General features: G+C 53.7%; 1 protein-coding gene across 1 annotated transcript in view; it reads right to left on the reverse strand.

The window, feature by feature from the left end:
• The window catches only part of RASGRF1 (Ras protein specific guanine nucleotide releasing factor 1), a 111,255-nt gene extending 93,097 nt beyond the window's left edge, over nt 1-18,158 (reverse strand). The window contains exon 1 of the mRNA XM_075006746.1: nt 17,883-18,158. Within this exon, the coding sequence (XP_074862847.1) occupies nt 17,883-18,158 (276 nt within the window). The remainder of the gene's footprint in view (nt 1-17,882) is intronic.
• Between the last annotated feature and the right edge of the window lie 1,955 nt (nt 18,159-20,113).

The following is a 20,113-nucleotide window of genomic DNA, read 5'->3' on the forward strand; positions in this document are numbered from 1 at the left end:
AAGGGTGAAGGTGGTCTCAGCCAGGGCGAGGCTGGTTGTAAAACTGGAGACGGGGGCTCCGGGTAGGCTAGGGGGGACCCCTGCCTTCTGGTTGGAGTCTGCAGCATAAGCGGAGGGCTGAGAGAAAGCAACTCTGCAGCCCTGTCTGGAGAGGGGCTGCGGTGCCTCGTTTTGTGTGCAGCCTTTCCCCTCCCTTGAGGAAGTAACTCCGCCCCCTGGTGTGTAGGGGATCTCGGCCCCGTCCGCGCCGTGCCGCACGGGCGGTGTCCTCCGGTGCCTGCAGGCTGCGTGCCTGCGCGCTCTGCACCGCCGGTTCCCCGGGGGTTGGTGCCGCTGCTTGTGGTGCCGCCGGTACCGGCGCTTGTTTAGCCGCCACCCTGCCTGCGGTGCGGGGCGGCTGTTTGATTATTGGAGGCTGAGCCGCTTCCACGTGGCTCTCCGTGCCGCCACCGATCAGCTGTTGCTGCGGCTGGGGGCTGCGCGCTCCTCCCGTCCCGCTCGCTGTTGCTGCTGGCAGGGATCGGGCTGGGGAGACTTTCCTCTGTTTTTGCGCTGATGGGGTGAGGGAGGCAGCTTTCCTTTTATGGGCCCCGGAGGGTCCCTCCTGCTGCGGCCGCTCCGGCACGTCTGGCTGGAGGGCCTTGTCGAAGAGCAGCATTTTAAGCCGCATCTCCCTGTCCTTCCTTGCTCTGGCTGTTAGTTTTGCACAGAAGGAGCATTTCTGCGTGACATGGGACTCCCCCAGGCACCTTATGCATAGACTGTGCCCATCAGACGCTGGCATTGCCTCTCGGCAGGACTCACATTTCTTAAATCCTGAAGAGGACATTGTTGGTGAGTCTTTCAGTTGTTAACGGGTACTTAGCACCTTCTCTGTGCTGTTTTTCCCCTTCTCCGATGGCCTGCCACGGCAGGAGGGCTGATGGCCCTAGGCTCCTGGCCTCCGGTGTTCCGCTTGTTACTGGGACTGGACTGAATGCCGTCCCACTTGTTGTTTTTGTTTTTTTTTTTTTTTGAAAAATAACAACTGGCTAACTTGCAGTAGCCTAAGAACTTGAAAACTTTAAAGAAAAAACAGTTAAAACCATTGAATACACTAACTTGGCCTTAGCCTAGTTCGGATTCCGTCTGCAGCCGACGGCGGTTAAGAGGAACTGGTGGGGACCGGATCGCGCACGTGGCCAGGAGTGTGCAAGGGAGCGGCGCGCGCCAGCGCATGCGCGGTCCGGCAGAAACTGCTTGGAAGATCCAATCTGCGGCGCCGGGCGAGCCCGACACCTATTGTGGAGCACCCACGGGGACACTCGAAGAAGAACCAGAGTCTCCTAATGCAAAGCGAACCCTAACCACAGGCCTGTGGTAACATCTGCATCTTGTCAGGGGCTCATACGTCCCCTGCAAGGCCCTCAGAGCACTTTGCAAACACCCATTCATCCTCCATAAAACCCACAGCCCTCGCGGCTGGGTGCTCGTGTCAGTCAGAATGCAGCAGTGATCAGCAAGGTGCTGGCAGCAAGGCTGAGGGCTTGCATGGAACCAGTGGCTGAGCTAACTCACGGGCGTCCTGCTTTCCAAGTCAAAGGTGAACTTACTGTGTCACAGCCAGGGGAGAAAGTTGCAGGAACAGCTGTCTGGAAACAGCTTTCCAAGGGTACAGCCGCTCTGAAGCGTAGGCAGCTGCCTGCTAGTTTGACTAGCCGACGCTTTGGGGTTGGGGCTGGGGGGATGGAGCTGGTGCAGATGTTCTGCACTCGGTGTGGAGCTAGGTATGGTTCAGTCTCGGCGTTACTAGTCCCCGGAAAGGTCTTTGTGCGCATTCTGCTTGGGAGGAGGCAGCTGCACCTGAGCAGCCGTCACCATCCACCACAGTGAGGCTGGGCTGCGAGGCAGTCAGCACTGAACGCTGCCCTTCCCCTCTGCTGAGCTGCCCCAAGAACTACCCACGTCCTTCACCTGGCACGGACCAACATCACAGCCGCTTTGGACTCAGCCCACAGGGCAGCGCTTTGGCTCGCGCTGGAAGGAGTCGGGGTCCGGAGGTTCTGCTAAAGCTGGAGCACGGCCTTCCTGCTGGCTCCAGTGCAAGAGTGTGCGCTGGCTCGTGGCTTTTGCCCCTTTGACGCACAACCCAGGTAAGCAGCTGGGATGCTGCCCACACTATGTGGTTGAACATCTCATGGCTGCAGACCAAGGTCTGGAACCTCTGAACTGGGCTAGCAGAACCCTGGGAGGGGTGGGGCCGAGCACAGAAAAAAGCACCGGCGAGTCCATCGACCTGGGCGGCAAGCAGAGTTCAAACAGGCGGGACGTTCCTCAATGAACAGCTCGCGCTAACTCCTGCGTGACTTCCAGGCTTGCTTATGGCCACAGCCACATTTGTACAGTCTATCAAGCCTCGGTATTGCCGGCACTGCTACCTGGGTCAGAAATCTGGACCCTCTTGGAGCAGGGTGTGTGCTGGCAGCATAAACTGTCCTGCCTGTGCAAAGGTCCCATTTCACAGGGATCTGGCCTTGCTTCAATCATCCATTCGGTTTCAAAGCAGCACTGTGTGCCCATCAGAGGGTCACCACTCCCTGCCCCTTGCACTTTCCCAGTTGTGCCCCTTCCCGTGTCCATGGACAAGTCTCGACCCTTGGTGCTGCCCGCAAGGCTGCCCCAGACAGTCATGGAGGCAGGACTGAGCAAAGTCTGAGGACTTCATTGCATAGTGCCTGGTTGGCGCTGCTTAACTGACACTCTCCAGAGCACTGGTGTTCTGGGAACAACTTGCCAGGGTGCCATGAGCGTCTGCCACTTTTCTGATATCAGACGCTGATGGTCGATACTTCCTGTTATTAAAACCAGATAGACCCTTACCTCTTCATTGATTGCAGGCTGCCTAGGAGAGTTAGCTGCACGCCCAACTCCCACGGAACAGAGTGCCTCCGCACCAGGCTGCTTCGCAAACCCCATCTAAGGCTGTGAACATGGGCCTCCGTGCCCACAAGCTGCTGGGGTGTCTGGACTCAGACCTGGTCTCTCGTCAAACCCCATAGCCTGAGCCTGGCTCCGCTACATATCCACGCTGCAAAACAACACTTGGAAAGAGTGCCTCAGTCTCCAGCCACTGTAACCTTGGGGCTTGTCCAGCCCAGCCCAACCCTGGCCCAAGAGACCCAGCAACAAGAGCCAAGTGTGGAGTGGAACCCTCCACCTCTGACCTGGAACCGCTGTTGCACTTGCTGCTAACCACAACATTATTGAAGCTGCTTTTTGTCACAGTTCTGAGCCCCAAACCTTCCTGAGCCTCCGCACAGCACTTGCTCCAGGACGATCCGCCCTGCAGCAACGGCCCAGCATTCCAGGAGGGCGGGCGGGCGAGCGAGCAAGCGCTAAAGGGGACGTCACGCCTATGGAGAGCTTCGCCCTCGCTTCCATTTCAGCTATATCACTCCAGCCGCTTCACCTGGCCCCTTTTCTCTGCCGCTGCCGTGGCTGTGCTGAAGCTTCTAGTCATCCCTCTCTCCCCACGACGTTTTCAAAGGACCTGCAGCACCCTCCTATGTAGCACGTCACGGTGTCCTGCTGGGTCCTGCTGACAGCTGCCAGAGGCAGGCAGCTGGAGTGGGTCAGCCCACCTAGCACAGGCTGCCGCAGCTCCCTCATTGTGCATGAGCTGTCCCATCTCGCCCCGTGCAGAGGACCAGCGCAACCCCCAAAGCCCCTGAAGCAGAACGTGGCGAGGCCAAGCGTGCTGCCCAGGCTTCGTGCTGGCTTCCGCTCGCGGCAGGTTTCACCCCAGGGGACCAGGTCCACTGCTGCGCCGGAGGCTCTTGCTCATTGCCCCCTGTGGTGCTTGGGTGGCTGGTCACCACCCCGCCATGCATGCTGCAGATAGCTTCCCTCCCTTGGAGGAGCTCCGGGTGGGTGGCAAAGGCTAGCGGGGGCTCTGGAGCGTGAGGACAGCTCGTGCCCCTGAGGACTGCTCAGATCAGAAGTTGGCCCCACCCACTTTCCACCCTTCCTTGGGAAGGGTCCAAACCAGGTTGTGTCCAAGTACCGCCAAGTCTCTGGGGCACCCAAGAGCCATTAACCAGCCTGTCTGGGCTGGCAGGGAGCTGCCCTGGCGTGGGGGGCCAAGGACAAGAGAGAATGAAAGTCCATGGGGATCCCTGGAGAAGCCTGTCACATCAACGTGTGGCCACCATGGCTTACGGGGTGGAGCCTTAAGAGGGCTCGTGTGCGGTGGGGTGGCCAGTCACCCATTCTGAGTGCTGCCCCCTTGCCGGCCCCCTGTTCAGCACTGCCAGGAATCTGCCGGGAGGGAAAGCAGGCCGAGGAGCCCAGCAGGACACATGCAATTTTGGCAGCTCAAGGGAGGCTTGCTGTGCGGGTGGGGCTTGGCAGAATATCACCGCTTCACCCCCACCCCCACCTTCTTACTGGGAAGCCCCATTCACTCTGGCTGCGAAATGTAACAGAAACTCAGCTGTCAGACCGAGACGCCGACAGACGAAAGTCACTAGAAACCACCCCACAAGCAGAGATCCGCCTCTTTTCCTTTGGTCCCCAGTGTGGCTGGTCCTGTTGTGACCAAGGCTCCTGGCATTGACTGATTGTGAGCGCCTCCCGCCGCTGAGCCTGCTGGAACTGGCAAGAGCTCCTAATCGGGACAATTTCCTTGCCTTCCATTCGTCATGGCAGACAGGTATGTTGATAGCTGCGCAAGGAGTTGACGGTTATCACAGCTGACATAAAGGGCAAGGCAGTAGCATTTTCCTGCTTTGGATGGATGCGTCTAAAAATCACCAGCTAGCAATAAAGCTTTTAACTTCATTGACCTAAATATCATTTGCATTGCAGAAGACAGGGCCCCTTCACTCAGACACATGTGGATGAGTGGCCCGCACCCTTCATTTGCCTACAGAAAAGAACAGAGAATTCCAAGGCAGAAATGCTTGCCCTCCGCTCTAGAGTGCTCTCCCCAGTGCATACGCACCCAACCTTGCCCTGGGAGTGGAGCAGATGCAAAGCCAGAGGGACCTTCTCTGCAAGGCACAGAAGAGCGCATTTATCATTCACCCTCAGACTCTGCAGAAGCATCTTTGCCGGACCTATACCCTGTTCCCATTGCATTTTTAGCAGCTACTTGCTTGTAGGATGCACAGCCCCTTCCAACTCTTAGTCTGTCCAGAGCTTCCCCAGAGCACAGCCACCTGCACTGTTTTTGTCTGTAGCATGAACATGCTTCTACTGGAAGCTGGACTCTGGCTCCTCACACAACAGCAGGGGGGAGCAGCTTACGGGCCAGTAGTGACCAGGGCCAGATTCAAACCAGTGACCTGTTAGCAAGCCCCTTTGTGCTCTTGCAGCTCCGGGGCTTTCTACTGACAGCTTGCAGCAAGCCTTTGCACCACTCCCCTTCTGCCCCAGCCCTTTGGGGGGGTAATAAGTGGTGCACAGGCCTCCTGGGACTTTATTATTGCCTAGCCCTGTGTGAATTTCATCCTAATTGTTTCCTTGGCTTTTTGCAGGAACAAAACATTTAGCTTTGTTTTAATGCTGGTCAGTCTCTCTCTCAGGTATTGATTCCCACCGGCGAGTTCTTTCATTTTCAGATCTTGCTCTTATGATTGTGCTGATTTCTAATTCCCTTGGTATCTGTGCAGTGCTTTCTGCTGGCAGGTTAGTGTTGGAATAAATATGACAGGAGGGCTTGTGTGAATGTTTTTTGCTCCCTTTGAGATGCAGCAATGATGTGCTTAGTTGCCTCTGGGGCAATGGAATGGAAATGCAGATCCCCTGTGTCTTTTTTATCTGGTGAATGTGAATATCAGCTTGAGAACCTATCCAAGCTCCAGTAAGCAGGTAACATTGCACTTAAACAACTGCTGAAAGCTAGACATCAAGAGAAGGCACCAAATAATACAGAATTTTACCTTATTGTGGATTTGAAAATCAAGGCCCTTACTCTTCAAAAACAGTTACTAGAAGAAATATAGCACTCATATGAAGTTCCTGAACTTGGCAATATCTGATATTCATAGCTCAGTAAAAAATACATATTCATATTTCGATTGCTGCATTATCTCAGCATCATCTTTACAACAAACATGCAAGCTAGGTCTGCGCAGCTTGGCTGATATGGCTGTGCTAGTCAAGGAAGTTTTCTTATTCCAATTTGCGTCTCTGGCAGGCATTAGAGATCTGTCAGCCAAGTGCTTCTGACTAAGTGGAAGGACTGACCCAAGAGCCACACCTTAAAAACATCCAAGGAAACCTGTGACTTTGTACTTGAGAGACTTAATGGGTTCAGCATTCCCATTTCCTCTGGATACACTTACTGGCTGGAAGCTGAGTTTTTGCCATGCTCACTCTACAGCAGCCCTCTTAGCTGACAAAGTGTAAGCCTGGAAAAGTTTTAAATTAAAAGCTTCTTCCTTGGACCAGGGTATATCCAGAACGTATGGAAGCCTGAGCCAAGGTCTCCAAAGCCAGGTGTCTAACCTCAATGGGAACAGCTGCAGGCTCAGCAGAAACAATGGAAACATTCTGAATCAAAGGTTTCCTTGGTTATAAAACAGCCTTTTCCCATAAAATTCTCATTTTATAACAATCACCCCCCAAACCTTTTGATTTACATAAAAATTCTTGTTTTTCTCATTTTTTGTAATTTTTATGACTTTTTAAAAACCAAAAACTTGTTTTGTTTATCCCAAACCAAGTTCTACTGAAAACAGCCTTCAGTAAATGAAACATTCCAGTATACACTTTGATAATGATTTCAGGGTGATTTTGATAAAAATGTTTTTTACAATTTTTTGTTTTTAAAAAGAATCACAAAAATCAAACACTGCCACATTTGTGAAAATCAGATTACTTAGGGAGAAACAACGAGAAATCTTGTGGCACCTTACAGACTAACAGATTTATCGGATCATAAGCTTTCATGGGCAAAGACCCACTTTGCCAGATACATCTGATGAAACGGGTCTTTGCCCACAAAACCTTATGTTCCGATAAATCTGTTAGTCTGTAAGGTGCCACAGGACTTCTCGTTTTTTTGGATACAGACTAACATGGCTACCCCCGATACTACTCACACAGGGATTAAGCTATGGAATTTGGAACTGAGCAATAGTCATGCAATCTGGTAAAACTTCACCTTAATCCTTTGGAGGAGGGTTCTGCCCACAAAGCCAGGAACAGTCTTGGTTTACTGGTTACCCAGTCACTTTAACAGCTTTACTCCATCTTCCCTAACTCCAGGGTGAGCTGGCACAGTCAGAATAACTGTATAGAATAACTGTACCCCTGGGAGGGAGTATGGATTATTCTGAAACTCCAGGGATGCAGAATCAGAGAACATTCTGAAGGGCTGGTAACATTTTTAGAAACACCTCAGCCAGAGCAATTCTGTACAGTCACTGTCACTGCTCACGGAGGCACGCTGGAAAAGTCACGATTTGCCTTGTTGTAGTAAGGGTGACCATCCGTTTTTCCCAGGACAGTCCCTTACTTAAGCTGTTCCACAGGTATCCTGACTTCTATAAGAAAATGGGAAAATTGTCCCATAATTTGCAGGGTTCTGTTCCCCTGCACCCAGTGTCTTGGAGCAGCAGCCCCCACTGCTAGGGAGGTCCTCTGTGGGGAAGCTTCTCTGTGGGGCAGTTGCCCCATTCCATGGCACCCATGGTGGTAGCTTCTGCTGCCAGGTAGCCCCTCCAGAGGGCAGCTGCCTCATTCCCAGCATCCCACACCTCTCAAAGGCAGCTTCTGTGGAGAAAGCTCCTCTGTGGGGTGGCTACCATGTTCCCTGCCTCATCCGCAGGCAGGTTGTGGAATCCCCACCGCTGGTACCTTGCTATGGGGCAGCAGCCCCCATCACTGAGCCCTGACATGGGACAGTAGGCTCCCTTCCCCGGAGGCCAGTGTCCTGTATTTGTTGTTGGGCAATGTGGTCACCCTATGTTGTAGTTATGAACCAGGAAGACTAAGGCTATGTATACGCTACGAGATAAATTCAAATTTATAAACATTGATTCCGTAACGCTCGTTTTTATAAATTTGAATTTGATTGTTCTCACCTCTGCACATGCACCTCACAAATTCGACTTATTGCTGCCACACTCGATCGGCAAACATCGACTGCTGCAGCAGTGCATTGTGGGAACCTATCCCACAGTTCCCTCATCCCCGTAGCATTCTGGGTATGTTTGCTGATATTTGACATCATCTTCCCACACAGCATTGCCCTCATTCCTCCCCCCATGAAAAGCAAACGTCCATTTTTCCAGTCAGAGGGAAGAAAAGTAGAGCGTCAACAAAGATGGCAAAGTTACTAGAAATCTCTTCCTTCTGCAACTCAATTATCAAGGATTTTATAAAAATCCTTGATAATGTGTCTTCTCAGCTGGCCATCCACTGATTTTCCCACCCTCCCTTGACTGCATCTGGTTCCTGAAAATAACACAGGGACAATGAAAAGCATGAAGAAAGAATTGATAGTAAAGTTTTTGAAAAAAAGAGAGTTGCTGAGGGGAGGCTCTTTGGCTTCCCTGATCATTATACAGCTTCTATACGTGGTCTATATTCTCTGCTGACCTTCCACCCACTCCTCCCTGCGTGAAAGGGCGCAAACTTAGAAGAAAGAGGATAGAAGAGGCTAGGAAAAACGATGTTTGTCTTCCCTCTTCACTGCACAGACATTGCTGACACAGGAGATGGCAGCAACACCCCGAAAATCTTGGCCATCAGGGGAGACTTGCCCCTGGCGGCTGAAACACCCCAAAAATCTTAGCTGCTGGGGGAGACTTCCCCCCCAAGGCAGCTAGCCCCCCAGTCCTTGTTGGGGGGGTGTCATTGCGGGAGCAGTTGAAGTAGTCCCCCTGAGAGGCAGCAAGCCCCTGAAAATCTCGCCCTTGGGGAAAGAAGAATGTTGTGAGTGCAGGGGGCTGGACTCCATGACCTCTCGAGGTCCCTTCCAGTTCTAGGACACAGGTATATGTAGCTCCATATAAAATTGCTACATTGTCTTTCCCATACAGGATGGCAGTGAAATCTCTAACCAGGAACTTCGAACGGAAATAGGAATCTCAGCTGGCTCTCCCTGCACTGATCCCTGTGTTTTCGGGGGGCCAGAGCACGAGGAAAGAGATTAGGGAGGGTTAAGAAAAAGAAGTCTCCCCCACCCCTGAAAATCTTCGCTGCTGGAGGAGACTCCCCCCCGCAGCGGCAGCAAACCCCCAAATGTATATCGAGGGCGGGGGAGTCAGGGGTCTGCGGCTGCAGAGACAGTTGAAGAGGCCCCCCTGGCAGCACAAGCTCCCAAAAATCTTTCCCGCCCTTGCAGCCCTCATCATGCGCAGGCCAGGCCATGGTGCTTCCTGGCAGTATGGTCTGCACTGAGCAGCAGGCATGTCCTTCCGCAGGGCCAGGGGCTAGCCTCATGATGTGGTTGTCCGTGGGAAAGACCCCCACCGCATGGCACCTGTGGGGGGGCGGGGGGCCTTGCACAAATGTAAAGTGCAGAAAAGAAGTTTCTCGGCCTCTCATACAAGCATGACCCCTCAACTGCCTTGCTGCCACGTGGTGCGGCAGAGCAGGGGCTGGCACCAGGGCAGAAAAAACCCCCACAAGCACTCAGCTCACAGAAGTAGAGACAGAACCAGAGCTGAAACAATAGCAAAGAAAGAAAGAAGTTTCTCAGCCTTTCCCACAACCATGACCCCACAGCCACAGGCCTCATGGTGCCAAACTCAAACTTGCGGGCTTCCTGTTACCTAATTCCTGTGCACCTGGAGAGCAGCAGCCAGAGCAGAGCACTGTGGGTTACATACAGGACACCTCTGGAGGAGGATAAATTCGGTTTTAAGACGTGGCGCTTCCACACTGGCCTTTATTAGAACTTTTAAATTCAAACGATGCTGACCCAGCAGGAACCGACGATATTACGGTATCAGTATCAGTGCTTCCTAAATTGAGCTAATGGCATTTACAGAAAAGACAGTCACATGGTAATATCACGCTAACTACCTTACACTCAAATCTATCTCGTAGTGGAGACATACCCTAAAGGACTTAGCCTAAAAACCACCTACCCATCTGGGTCAGAGACTAGCAGTGTGAGGCTCCCGATGCCAGGCCTGAGCGCCGACCAGCGCGCTCTCAGTGCCAGAACAAGCTGCGTGCGTGAAGAAAGGAATGGCTGACACGCTCTGCACAGCAGGAGAGCAGGCTCTGAGCCTCTAGTGTGGCAAAGCCGGGGGCGCTGGGGGGGGACACAAGCTGAGCCTGAATAGGGTGAAGTCCACGCTGAAGGTTTCCCAGTATCAAAAGCAGAAAAGAAACAAGAGGTGAAGTTTAGGCCTTATTGAAATCCCTGAGGTTTGCCACTGATTGTAATGGGGCCAAGATTTCACATAACGGATTTTCACCCCCAAGTTAACAGTAACAGAGTAAAGTAAATAAACAGCAACAGAGATGTAACTTGTATGGCAGAATTACAAGGGCATATTCATGTCTACTTTGAGTGACATCAGCTCCATTGGCTTCAGCAGAAGTGTGCTATTTGCACCTGCAGAGAATTTGTCCCATAATTTTGGCTGGCAAAATATCAGGAACCTGGTAACATCTGCACTTGACTGCAGGCTCAGGGGTATGTGAATATCTAACACTGATTGTGCAATGAACAGCTGCATGTGACCAGCGGGAAAACTGTGCAAGAGACTATTTCATTACAATGTGATTTGCATTTCAGATGATGCACAACAGGGAATTGTATTGATCAAGGCACAATTTGAATCCTTCCTTATGTCAGTGGTTCCAAAAACCTGCCCCAGACTGTTTGTGGTAAATTACGGTATTTAGCAAAATACCACACAGCCATGTGCTCCAGTTCCAACTGCCAGCAGTGGGACTTTGGAATCAAGGGGATGCTTGTAAATGGCAATACATCTAGCCTGTGGCTTGGCTTTCAGCTTGAAACCTAGTTCAGCCTCATGCATTATTATGTCTATTGGTTGTGCTACAATTACCACCGAGAGAATAAATTGTATCAGAGTATTTTCATGTGCACAGAGAGCCAGTGAGTGAACCAATTTCCTCATTATTCAGTCTGAGCTGAGAAATCTGGGGGAGATTTTTTTTAGCCTATGGATTGGACCAGCCACTGCAAGTACCAGAGGCTTTTTCTCAGACTTTCAGTTCTGTTACTCAGTCATAATCTCTCTCATTCTCTCTCTCTCTCACACACACATAAACATACAATCACACACGCACACACGTCTGTGCTGCCCTTTGACTGGATAAGCACAGCTTGCATCATTGGGAAGAACACTTGCAGAAAGCCCGGGGGCACAGCCCTCTTGGAGGGTGACTGCAGGGGCTTTAGAGCATTTGACTGTCTCTCCCAAAGTGGCATGCAGGTGTACAATTTTCTCCTCAGTCCCACGGAGCAGCATGTGTGCACCCGGCCCGGACCCTCATCTGCCCAGCTGAATGGCCTCTGTGCAGGTCCTCTGTCCCCTGCTGTCACCACTGAAAACAGCCTCTCTCCATCTTCTTTAGAGCCCCCTTTCAGGGAGCTGACGGCAGCTATCATACAGCCCTTTACTCGTCACTTCTGAAAACTAAATAAGCCCAAATCCCTCTGCCTCTCCTCATAGGTCATGTCCTCCAGCCCCCTAGTAATTTTTGTCACCCTCCACTGGATTCTTGCCAGGGCATCTGCGTCCTTTCTGTAATGGGGAGTGGGGTGTGCAGAACTGGACAAAATACTCCAGATGTGGCCTCACCAGGGCCAAACCTCTCCTCCCTGATCCGCCCTACCTGTGTTCAGTTTGGCCCTTGAACTCCCCACTCCAGGTCTAACACTGTAGTGGGCTAGGACTGATTGAGCCCACAGATTCTCATTTACCTCTTCTGGCCTGGTGTGGGGTTGATACACACCACTGCAGGGGTCATTGTCTGCTGCTTGGTAGCTGTCTGGCAGCAAACTCTGCAGAGGCTGGACAGCCAGTGCAGAGCCAAAATCGACGTGGGGAGGTGGCAGCTTTTGCTTCAGCTCTTTCAAGAAGGGAGCCCAGTCCCTGGAGGAGAACCTGCCAGCTGAAGCAGCTGCTGCGCCTGTGGGCCACAGCATACATCCTTAGTGCTCCCTGCAGTGACTCCCTCAGTTAACAGGCTACGGCCAGGTTCATGGAGCACCAGGCATCATACACAGCCTGGGCCGCATTGATGCCATGCGCCAGAGCAGGAACATGGCTGCCTGCGGCTTCCCCTGACCTGGTGACTTACTGCAGCCAGGCATGCGCGACACGGCACCAAGGCCGGGATCTGCTTCAGGACAGTGCCTCCTTCTGGAGTCTCCCAGCACTCTCGTACTCCCTGGGCATGGAAGAAGAAAATGGCTAACCAGATCTGAGCTCGGCAGCTCCTCAAAAAGGATGTGATCTGGAGTCTGCAAAACAAATACGCTATTTCCATAACATGGCCCTTGAGGAGACGCTGCTCTGACGTGGGAAGAACATGTGTTTCACGGGCCCTGGTGCGTTTCTTGGCATTACTCAGCCTGCCTATGCGCTGTCCTTGGGCTGCAGAGAACCCCCTCAGTGTGGTTTTTATCTCCGATCACTGACTGCCCCGTCCTTGGGAGTGGGGAGGAGGATGGCGGGCTTGGCGGTGCTGTGCACAGAGTGAAGAGGCTCAGAAATGAGAGCCCTGGAGAGAGTAGGAAGACAGTCTGTCCCGCTGACATGCAGGTGAAAATGACACCTGCAGCCTTCTAACCCTCGGCAGTAGAGTCAGCCAATCAGGAAACCAGAGCACATCCCGTGTGATCCCCGCTAGGGCAAACAATCCCCTTCAAGACCACCTCTGGCAACAGTCTCACCGATGGGAAAACGGCTCCAGCTGTGCCATGTACCTTCATGAGACCTCAGATCTGAGCATCAAGGCAAGGGTTTGCACAGCACTGCCCTGGGCTCAATACCACACCAGCTCAGGTACCTGATCTGAGACAGCTGCTGAGAGATGCTCACCCTGAAAGCTGGATCAGACCAGGAGCAGGGCAGCCAGGCCAGCCCTGTGCAAATGGAAAGGCTCAGAGTCCTCCCCAGAACCTGCTCTCACACAGCAGTGCTCAGGCAATGAAGAGAGCCCCGCAAAAGCAGAACTTCTTTCGGCTGCCCCACAGTGCACTGATGAACCCAGACCATAAACCATCAGTAGCCCTGTAGCGGCCCTAAATACCTGCATCTCTTTAAGCTCTGTGGGCTGCCCTGCAGAGTGCTCAGTGTCTGCTGAACATAAAAGATTAATTGAGAGATTAATTGAAGGAGCTGGATCTATTTTTCTGAAAGTTTCTCTAGAACAGTGGTTCCCAACCTGGGGTCCACAGACCAGGGGGTCAGTGAGGCTATGGCAGGGGGTCTGTGAAAAAAATAAAAGAGAAATAAAAATGGTCATAAAAATAAGTTTTAAATACATTGCAAAGTTACAATCAATTATTATTTTAAATTAAATATTTCAATAACGTTATTAATTGCTGTCCAAAAGCCTATGGTGTCGTTTCCTTTTTCAGTTAATGAAGTGTACAAAGCAGACAGAATTGGCTTTGAAGGGGGTTCACAAACCGTTTTGGGGGGTGACTGGGGATCCAAATGGTGAAAAGGCTGGGAACCACTGCTCTAGACGGTACCTAAGCCTCAGCCTGGGCCCTAGGGAACTTTCCCTGCACACAGCAGGCCTGGCTCCACAGGGACCTGCCTTGGGGATCCTGTTGGTAGGGGCTTAGGCATTGCTGGACTGTCTTTCTGTCACAGCTTCCAGTGGCTGCACAGGGATAGCAGCTGGGGAAAAGGCACCTCCTGGTGCGCTAGTGGTCCTTGGCTGTCCTTGGGCTGATTGGCAGCCTGTAGATCAGGGAGCACAAAGGAGACTGAATGATCCCTCCTGGGGCATCCTCCACTGCAGCAGGAGATGCAGCACTTCCAGTTATGTTCCATCAGCAGTCAAAAACTGAATCCTGGGATGAAAGAGCGGCCACTGGAGATGGAGCTTTGCAGGCAGCTGGCCCGGTCCGCAGTGAGCACAACTCCTACCCTCAGATCAAACGACCAGGTCAGCTTCTTCCAAACGAGCTCCCCACAACAACAACAATCGTCCTTTCAAAGCAAACTGTAACTCAGGAATGGGGCCTGGATGAGGAGGGGAAAGACCCTGCTGAGTAACAGCCCAGGTACTCAGAGGCCATGGGGATGAGTGTGATAGCCAGGGCTGGGCAGAGACATGCTGATGGGACTCCAGTCTGCTGAAATATCTAGCTCAGCAGAAATCAAAGCACAAATGAGATCAATTTCACTGGAATATTGTTCAGGAAAAAATCAGGTAAAATAATCACTGGTCATTTTGGTATTGTCAGAATGAAACGTTTTGATTTTTCATATTGAAATAGCTTAATTTGGTAATTTGTATTGTATTAGGGTCTATATTTTTAAATAGCGCAATACAAAAAAAAAGTCATTCTTAAAATATATTCTAATTTTCTCAAAACAAAGACACGTCTTGAAAGATCCAAAGCAGTTTCTGTATTTCAGAATTTTCCTTCCTGAAGAACTTTGACATATTGGGTGACTTAAAGTGGAGCCACATTTTCAGATCTCAAAATCCTTTGTGAGACCAAATTTCTTTCTCCCATAGTGCTCTAATGATGGCTGTCTAGATAAACATCCATAGGCAACAATTAAAAACAGCCATTTTTAAGCCTGGAAAAGTCTTCAGCACCCTTCTAATTAGTTCCAATGCTCCATTATTAGACTGGAAGGGGAAGCTTGCATCCCAGGAATATGGTTCTGTTCATTGGGCATGTTAAGGGAACAGTACATTCATTTTGCAGACCTCAGATATCTTCCTTCTTTCAGAGCTGCAAACCTCGAATCTTGCTAGCCATTTTCTTCTACTGTCTCTGACAGAACATATTGCAAACCCAGAATACAACTATGCTGCCATTTACCTCATTTAAAGTGCTGATTAATTAATTTACAAAGCAGTAGGCAGTCAACTGCTTGAGTAGTTTTATATAATTGTTTGTCTTTTCGAATTACATGAAATTATGGGCCAGATCGAAAATCCGCGTAAATCATTGCTGCTTCATTGACTCTGTTACTCTGGATACAAATCCAACAGGCATGTGATAACAATTTTCTTTTTACCTCTAGGATCATTTTTCTAGGTGCATTTTTAAATCTGACAGGATTTTCACATGCATACAGTAGTACTTAACAGCTTGAGCTCCTTATGTACAGACACAAACCGTGATAATGTAGCTAACAAGCATTGTTTAAGGGCAACTTGAAGAGAGCGGGAATATCTATAAAGTTACTACCTAAATGGGTGTGGGATGCTGTAATTGGCATGGCAGTCCCATTGATAGCTGTCAACACTCGATGCAGCCTAGATACAAATAAGGCAGGTGCCTCAAATGGCAGCCTCCTGCCCTTATAAATCAATTTTTTTTAAAACTGTTCCCTTTTGCTCAGACCTGCTAGCCGCTGAAAGCCGGCGCAGTGACAGCAAATGGGGACATGTACATTCAGACCCTCACCCATGCTGGAAAGCTGCAGCATAGCCTTAGCATTGTCCTATTGCTATTTTCTGAGAGCTGAGCAGTCCAGGTTCATTTGGAGACAATTATCTACATAAGAACACATGGTTCCCCCAGAACACGTCCCATTTTAAATCTTCCCCTCGGGGTCCCAGTCCTGCAGGACTGACTCAAGCACAGGTCTTGCTGCTTTTAGCAGGAGCTGGCCCCAAGAAGAACGAGAGCTGCAGCATTCTGGGATTCAGAGCAACACACGGACTTGGTTTCAAACAGAAACGAATCTTTAGTGGCGCTTCAGAAACGCTTGGTTGTACATCTGTTTCATCATAGGCTATAATCTGAGCCGTGCAAGCCATGGTAAGACCTCGGCGACTGCCCACACAATGGAGCAGAGCTGGGCTGGGATGCATTTGGCAATTTGGGGCGTGGATCAGCATTCACAGACTTGAAAACACTGCAGAGTCTGCATGACTGTCTCCCTGGAGACGTGCAATTCGGGCAGATGGCATCCAACTGGGCACAATGGAAAGTCATGGCACCTGACAATGCTACCCTACTACATGACAGCTTCACCCCTAGGTGCCTCCAAGATGACAGGCACCTGCATGAGAACCTTGTTTGACTAACTCATCTAGAGTCTCCGGATGTTTAACACTGAGACACAGCTATCATGGCAAACAGGATGGGCCTGTTTTCAAAGGGCTTCCCACCCGCCTCTGATGCGTCAGAGGTGATTTTGCACCTTAAATGACTGGCCCCTGCAGTTTGTCCCCCTGGTTAAGACTGGCTGTGAGTGACAGCATGTGCCCCTGGCTGCGGAAGACAGACGTGTCAGCACTGTGGGGAGTTCCCAGGTACAGTACACCACTGGTCTGTCTGAAATGGGAGGCTGGGCAGCCGCCCTGCAAACCCAGGGCCCTGCCTGCCCACAAATGCCATGCGCCTCTCTGCACAGTCAGTCAAGCTGCCAGCAGTGCTCAGGATCAGTGCTGTACTTCATATTGGGCTTCGGTGATCATTTCCCTATCAACATAGTGGTGAACTGCCAGGACCTGACTGGAATCCATGGAAACTAGGCAGAGGCTCTCTGTGTCCTCCAGGGGCTGTGGGATCAGGCTCAGAATGAACGCCAACGACTGGCAGACAAACTGCAAGGAACAACCCTGCTCCAGCAGCAGCACAGACCAGCTGGCCCTGCAGTGTTTTTCCAATCCCCACTCCACAGTCCCTCTTTGCTTCCCCCTTCCCCCGGCTGCCAACTCTACCTGTGCTGGGGGTTTGTGCAGCGCCTGGCACAGGGAAGAAGCACATGAATGCACCAGGTTGCTCCACTGGCAGCCCAGCCGCAGCCGCAGCCGCAGCCGCAGCCTAGTGGGGTGCTGAGAGCTGTTGGACCCACCTGGACACGCCGTCTAGAATGACAAGAAGTCCTGTGGCACCTTCCAGACTAACAGAGATTTTGGAGCACGAGCTGTCGTGGGCAAAGACCCGCTTGGTCAGACACATAGTGGAAACCACTCCACGGAAGGGGGCTGCAGCCGGCCCTCCCCCCGGCCCCGGCCCCGGCCCCGGCCCTATGGCGCACCCGCGCGGCGCCCAGGGAAGCTGCCAGGGCCAGTGCCGGCCTCCCCCGCAGGAAGGGGCTCGGCCTGGCCCGGGCGGGCTGTGCGGTGGGGCGGAGGCTGCGGCTGCAGAGCTGCGGCTCCGCGGCCATCGGGGGGCGCCACGGCGCTGCCAGGCGCCGCCTCACTCAATCCAGCCCCTTCCCCGGGATGTGGGGACGGTCCACCCCAGTCCCCAGCACCGAGCTGCTCCGAGCGCTGCCCCCGCCCGGCCCGGAGCAGAGCCGCCGCTCGCACCGCAGCGCCCACGGCCGCGACGGCTCTGCCCGCCCACCCACCGCCCGGAGCCAGCAGCCCGGCTCCTGCAGCCCCCGCGCAACCTGCACGCTCACCTGGTGGCGGCTGCACCGCGGGGGCTTCGCCGCCCCTGCGCGCGCGCGCGCGCACGTCCGTCCCCGCCGCATTGCACATCCAGGCCCCCCGTGGTGCACGCACACCCCTGCACGCGCACATGCCGTGCGCAGGGCACACATTTGCACACTGGCCTGCCTGCATTCTGTGGCACGCGCACACTCGCCCCCCCGTCCCCGCGCGCCGTCTGTGGCACCCGCTGTTGCACACGCGCCCCCGCGGGATTCCCGGGCTTCGGGCCCCCTGCACCCGCCCCCCCACGCTGTGGCCGAGGAAGGCCGGGATGCCCCGGAGCCTCCCCCAGCGGCCGGGCCGACGCCCACCTGCTTCTCCAGCGAGTCCTTGGCCGAGAGGCAGGGCTTGGGCGAGGGCGCGCGGTCGCAGACGCTGCCCTCCAGCAGGTAGAGGCCGGAGGGCCGGGCGCTGGAGTCGCTCTCGAAGCAGAAGAGCATGTTCTGCAGCAGCGCGAACCACTTGCTGTGCCATTTCGTGTTGTCCCAGCTCCGCTTGCTCAGGTAGCCGCGCCGGCTGCCGTCCTTCTTGGCCAGCTGCCCCAGGTAGGCGACGTGCCCGTCGTTCAGCCGCATCCCCTTCTGCATGGCGCCGGCCCGCGCTCACATGGCCCCGGCCCGCTGCAGCGCCCGGCTAGCCGCGCTCGGGGGGCGGCCCCTGCTCGCCTGGCAGCGCGAGCCCCGGATCCTGCCCGCGGGGAGTCATGTGACGCTGCCCGAGCCGCGCCGGGAGCAGCACCATGGGGGGCCCCGGCCAGCGGCTCCGGCCCCCGGGCTCCCCCGGCCCGCGCCCCGCCGCTGCGCGCTGCTCCGAAGGAGGCGCAAGGTGCGCGGCGCGGCCCCGTCCGCCCGAGCGCGGCACTGCGCCGGCGCCGCTATTTTTAGCCTCCCCTCGCCTACAAGCCTGCCCGGGATTGAGCAGCCCGGTCCCCCGCCGGCAGCGGCGCCTGGGGCGGGGCGGGACGGCCTCGGGGAGCCGCCCAGCCCGTGCTCACACGCCACCCGCTGCCCTCCCCGCTCCGGGCGAGCAGGGGGCGAGGGGAGCCCAGCGCTGTGCCAGGGAGCACCGGGCCGGTCCTCTGCGCGCGAGACCCACGCCCGGCTGCAGGCGCGCGGGACGGAGTGGGAGCCCTGGGCCCAGCCGGCCTGCGCCTGGCTCGCTAGGCACAGCGGGGCGCCGGGGAGCCCCGAGCACCTGCACCCCTTGGACAAGAGCCTGGGAAGGCTCCGAGGGCCTTAACCAGGTCCCACGTTGCCTTTGTGACCCCCGGGGCTGGCCTGGGAAGTAGGAAGGTTGTTGACATTTGCAGACACCAGGGAGCCAATGTGACCAGGCCCTTGGCAGATCCGTCTCCAGGGGCCTGCGGGGATGGGAGGTGGAGGTGGGGCTGCACAGCGTGCCTGGGGGAGCTGGAGAGGCCTCAGGTGTCCGCTGTGCCTGGTGCTAGCCCGGGCCAGGCTGCTGTTCCCTAGCACCAGGCCTCACCCCGGCCTGGGTGCTCAGCGTCTCTCTAGTTCTGGGCCTGGCAGCCACCATTCACTCAACTCCTCATACGTGGCAGGCTGCATGGCACTCCTCGGGGGCCGGACGCCAGACCTGCCAGCCCGAGGTGCCTGTGCGCCCGGCAGCAGCGTGCCAGGGAAAGCACAATGCATTGCACCAAGACACATGCGTCACTCTCTTGTCTACTCTGTGACCTGTCAGAATTACTCCCAGCTGGAGAGGAAGTGGGCCTGACTCTGCTCTCCTTAGTCCAGTCCTGTACAGCTGGAACACTGGCCCCCCTGGGGAGCTGCTCCCAATCTGCCAGCAACAGAGTCAGGCTGAAGCTACAGTGTTTGAATTGCTCTTTCTTTCCCTGTACAGGGCCAGGGTGCGTTGTCAGGGCAGGTCACTGGAAGCTATTACTTACAGACTTTATGGAATCAAGAATTAAAAGGGATTTTTTCTGGAGCAAATGTTCATTTGTTTCCAAATATTTTAATTGCCAAGTTTTCTGCTTTCTCTCTCTGTCCTCAGTCAACTTTTCAATCTCTCTGCTGGGCTGTTTGCTCCTGCCAGCAATCTCAGGCCAGTGCCGAGGGTTTTCATACTGGTGCTTAACTATTATCTTGCTGTTCATTATTAACTGGAGAAGCATCTGGAGACCAAGGACCCATTGTGCCAGGTGCAATATAAAGGCAGAGCACAAAGGTGGTTGCTGTCCACACTAGGTCTGTAACGCGTTTTCCCACCATATTCTGTGCGAGGAATTTTTCACCCAGCTCAAGTCTATCCTGTGCCCTATGTGGAGCTCAGTCATGTATCCTTACACACCTCAGGCTTTCCAGGCTTCCAGTCTGTGGCCCCAGCCATATACCTGAGATGAAGTGCAAGCCATAACAGCAAAGATGGAAAATGTGCAGCAGTGCGACAGAGAAGGCCCTGTGCTGACAGGAAGCAGATCATGTGCAGTGCACAAAGGTCCATCACAGAATCCCGGGACAGCTGGGCAGGTATTAACAGAGCTGTGAAGGAGAGAAAGGGACCAGCCCGGTGTATT

Source organism: Carettochelys insculpta, chromosome 12 (genome assembly GCF_033958435.1).
Source record: "Carettochelys insculpta isolate YL-2023 chromosome 12, ASM3395843v1, whole genome shotgun sequence".
Classification (NCBI taxonomy): domain Eukaryota; kingdom Metazoa; phylum Chordata; order Testudines; family Carettochelyidae; genus Carettochelys; species Carettochelys insculpta.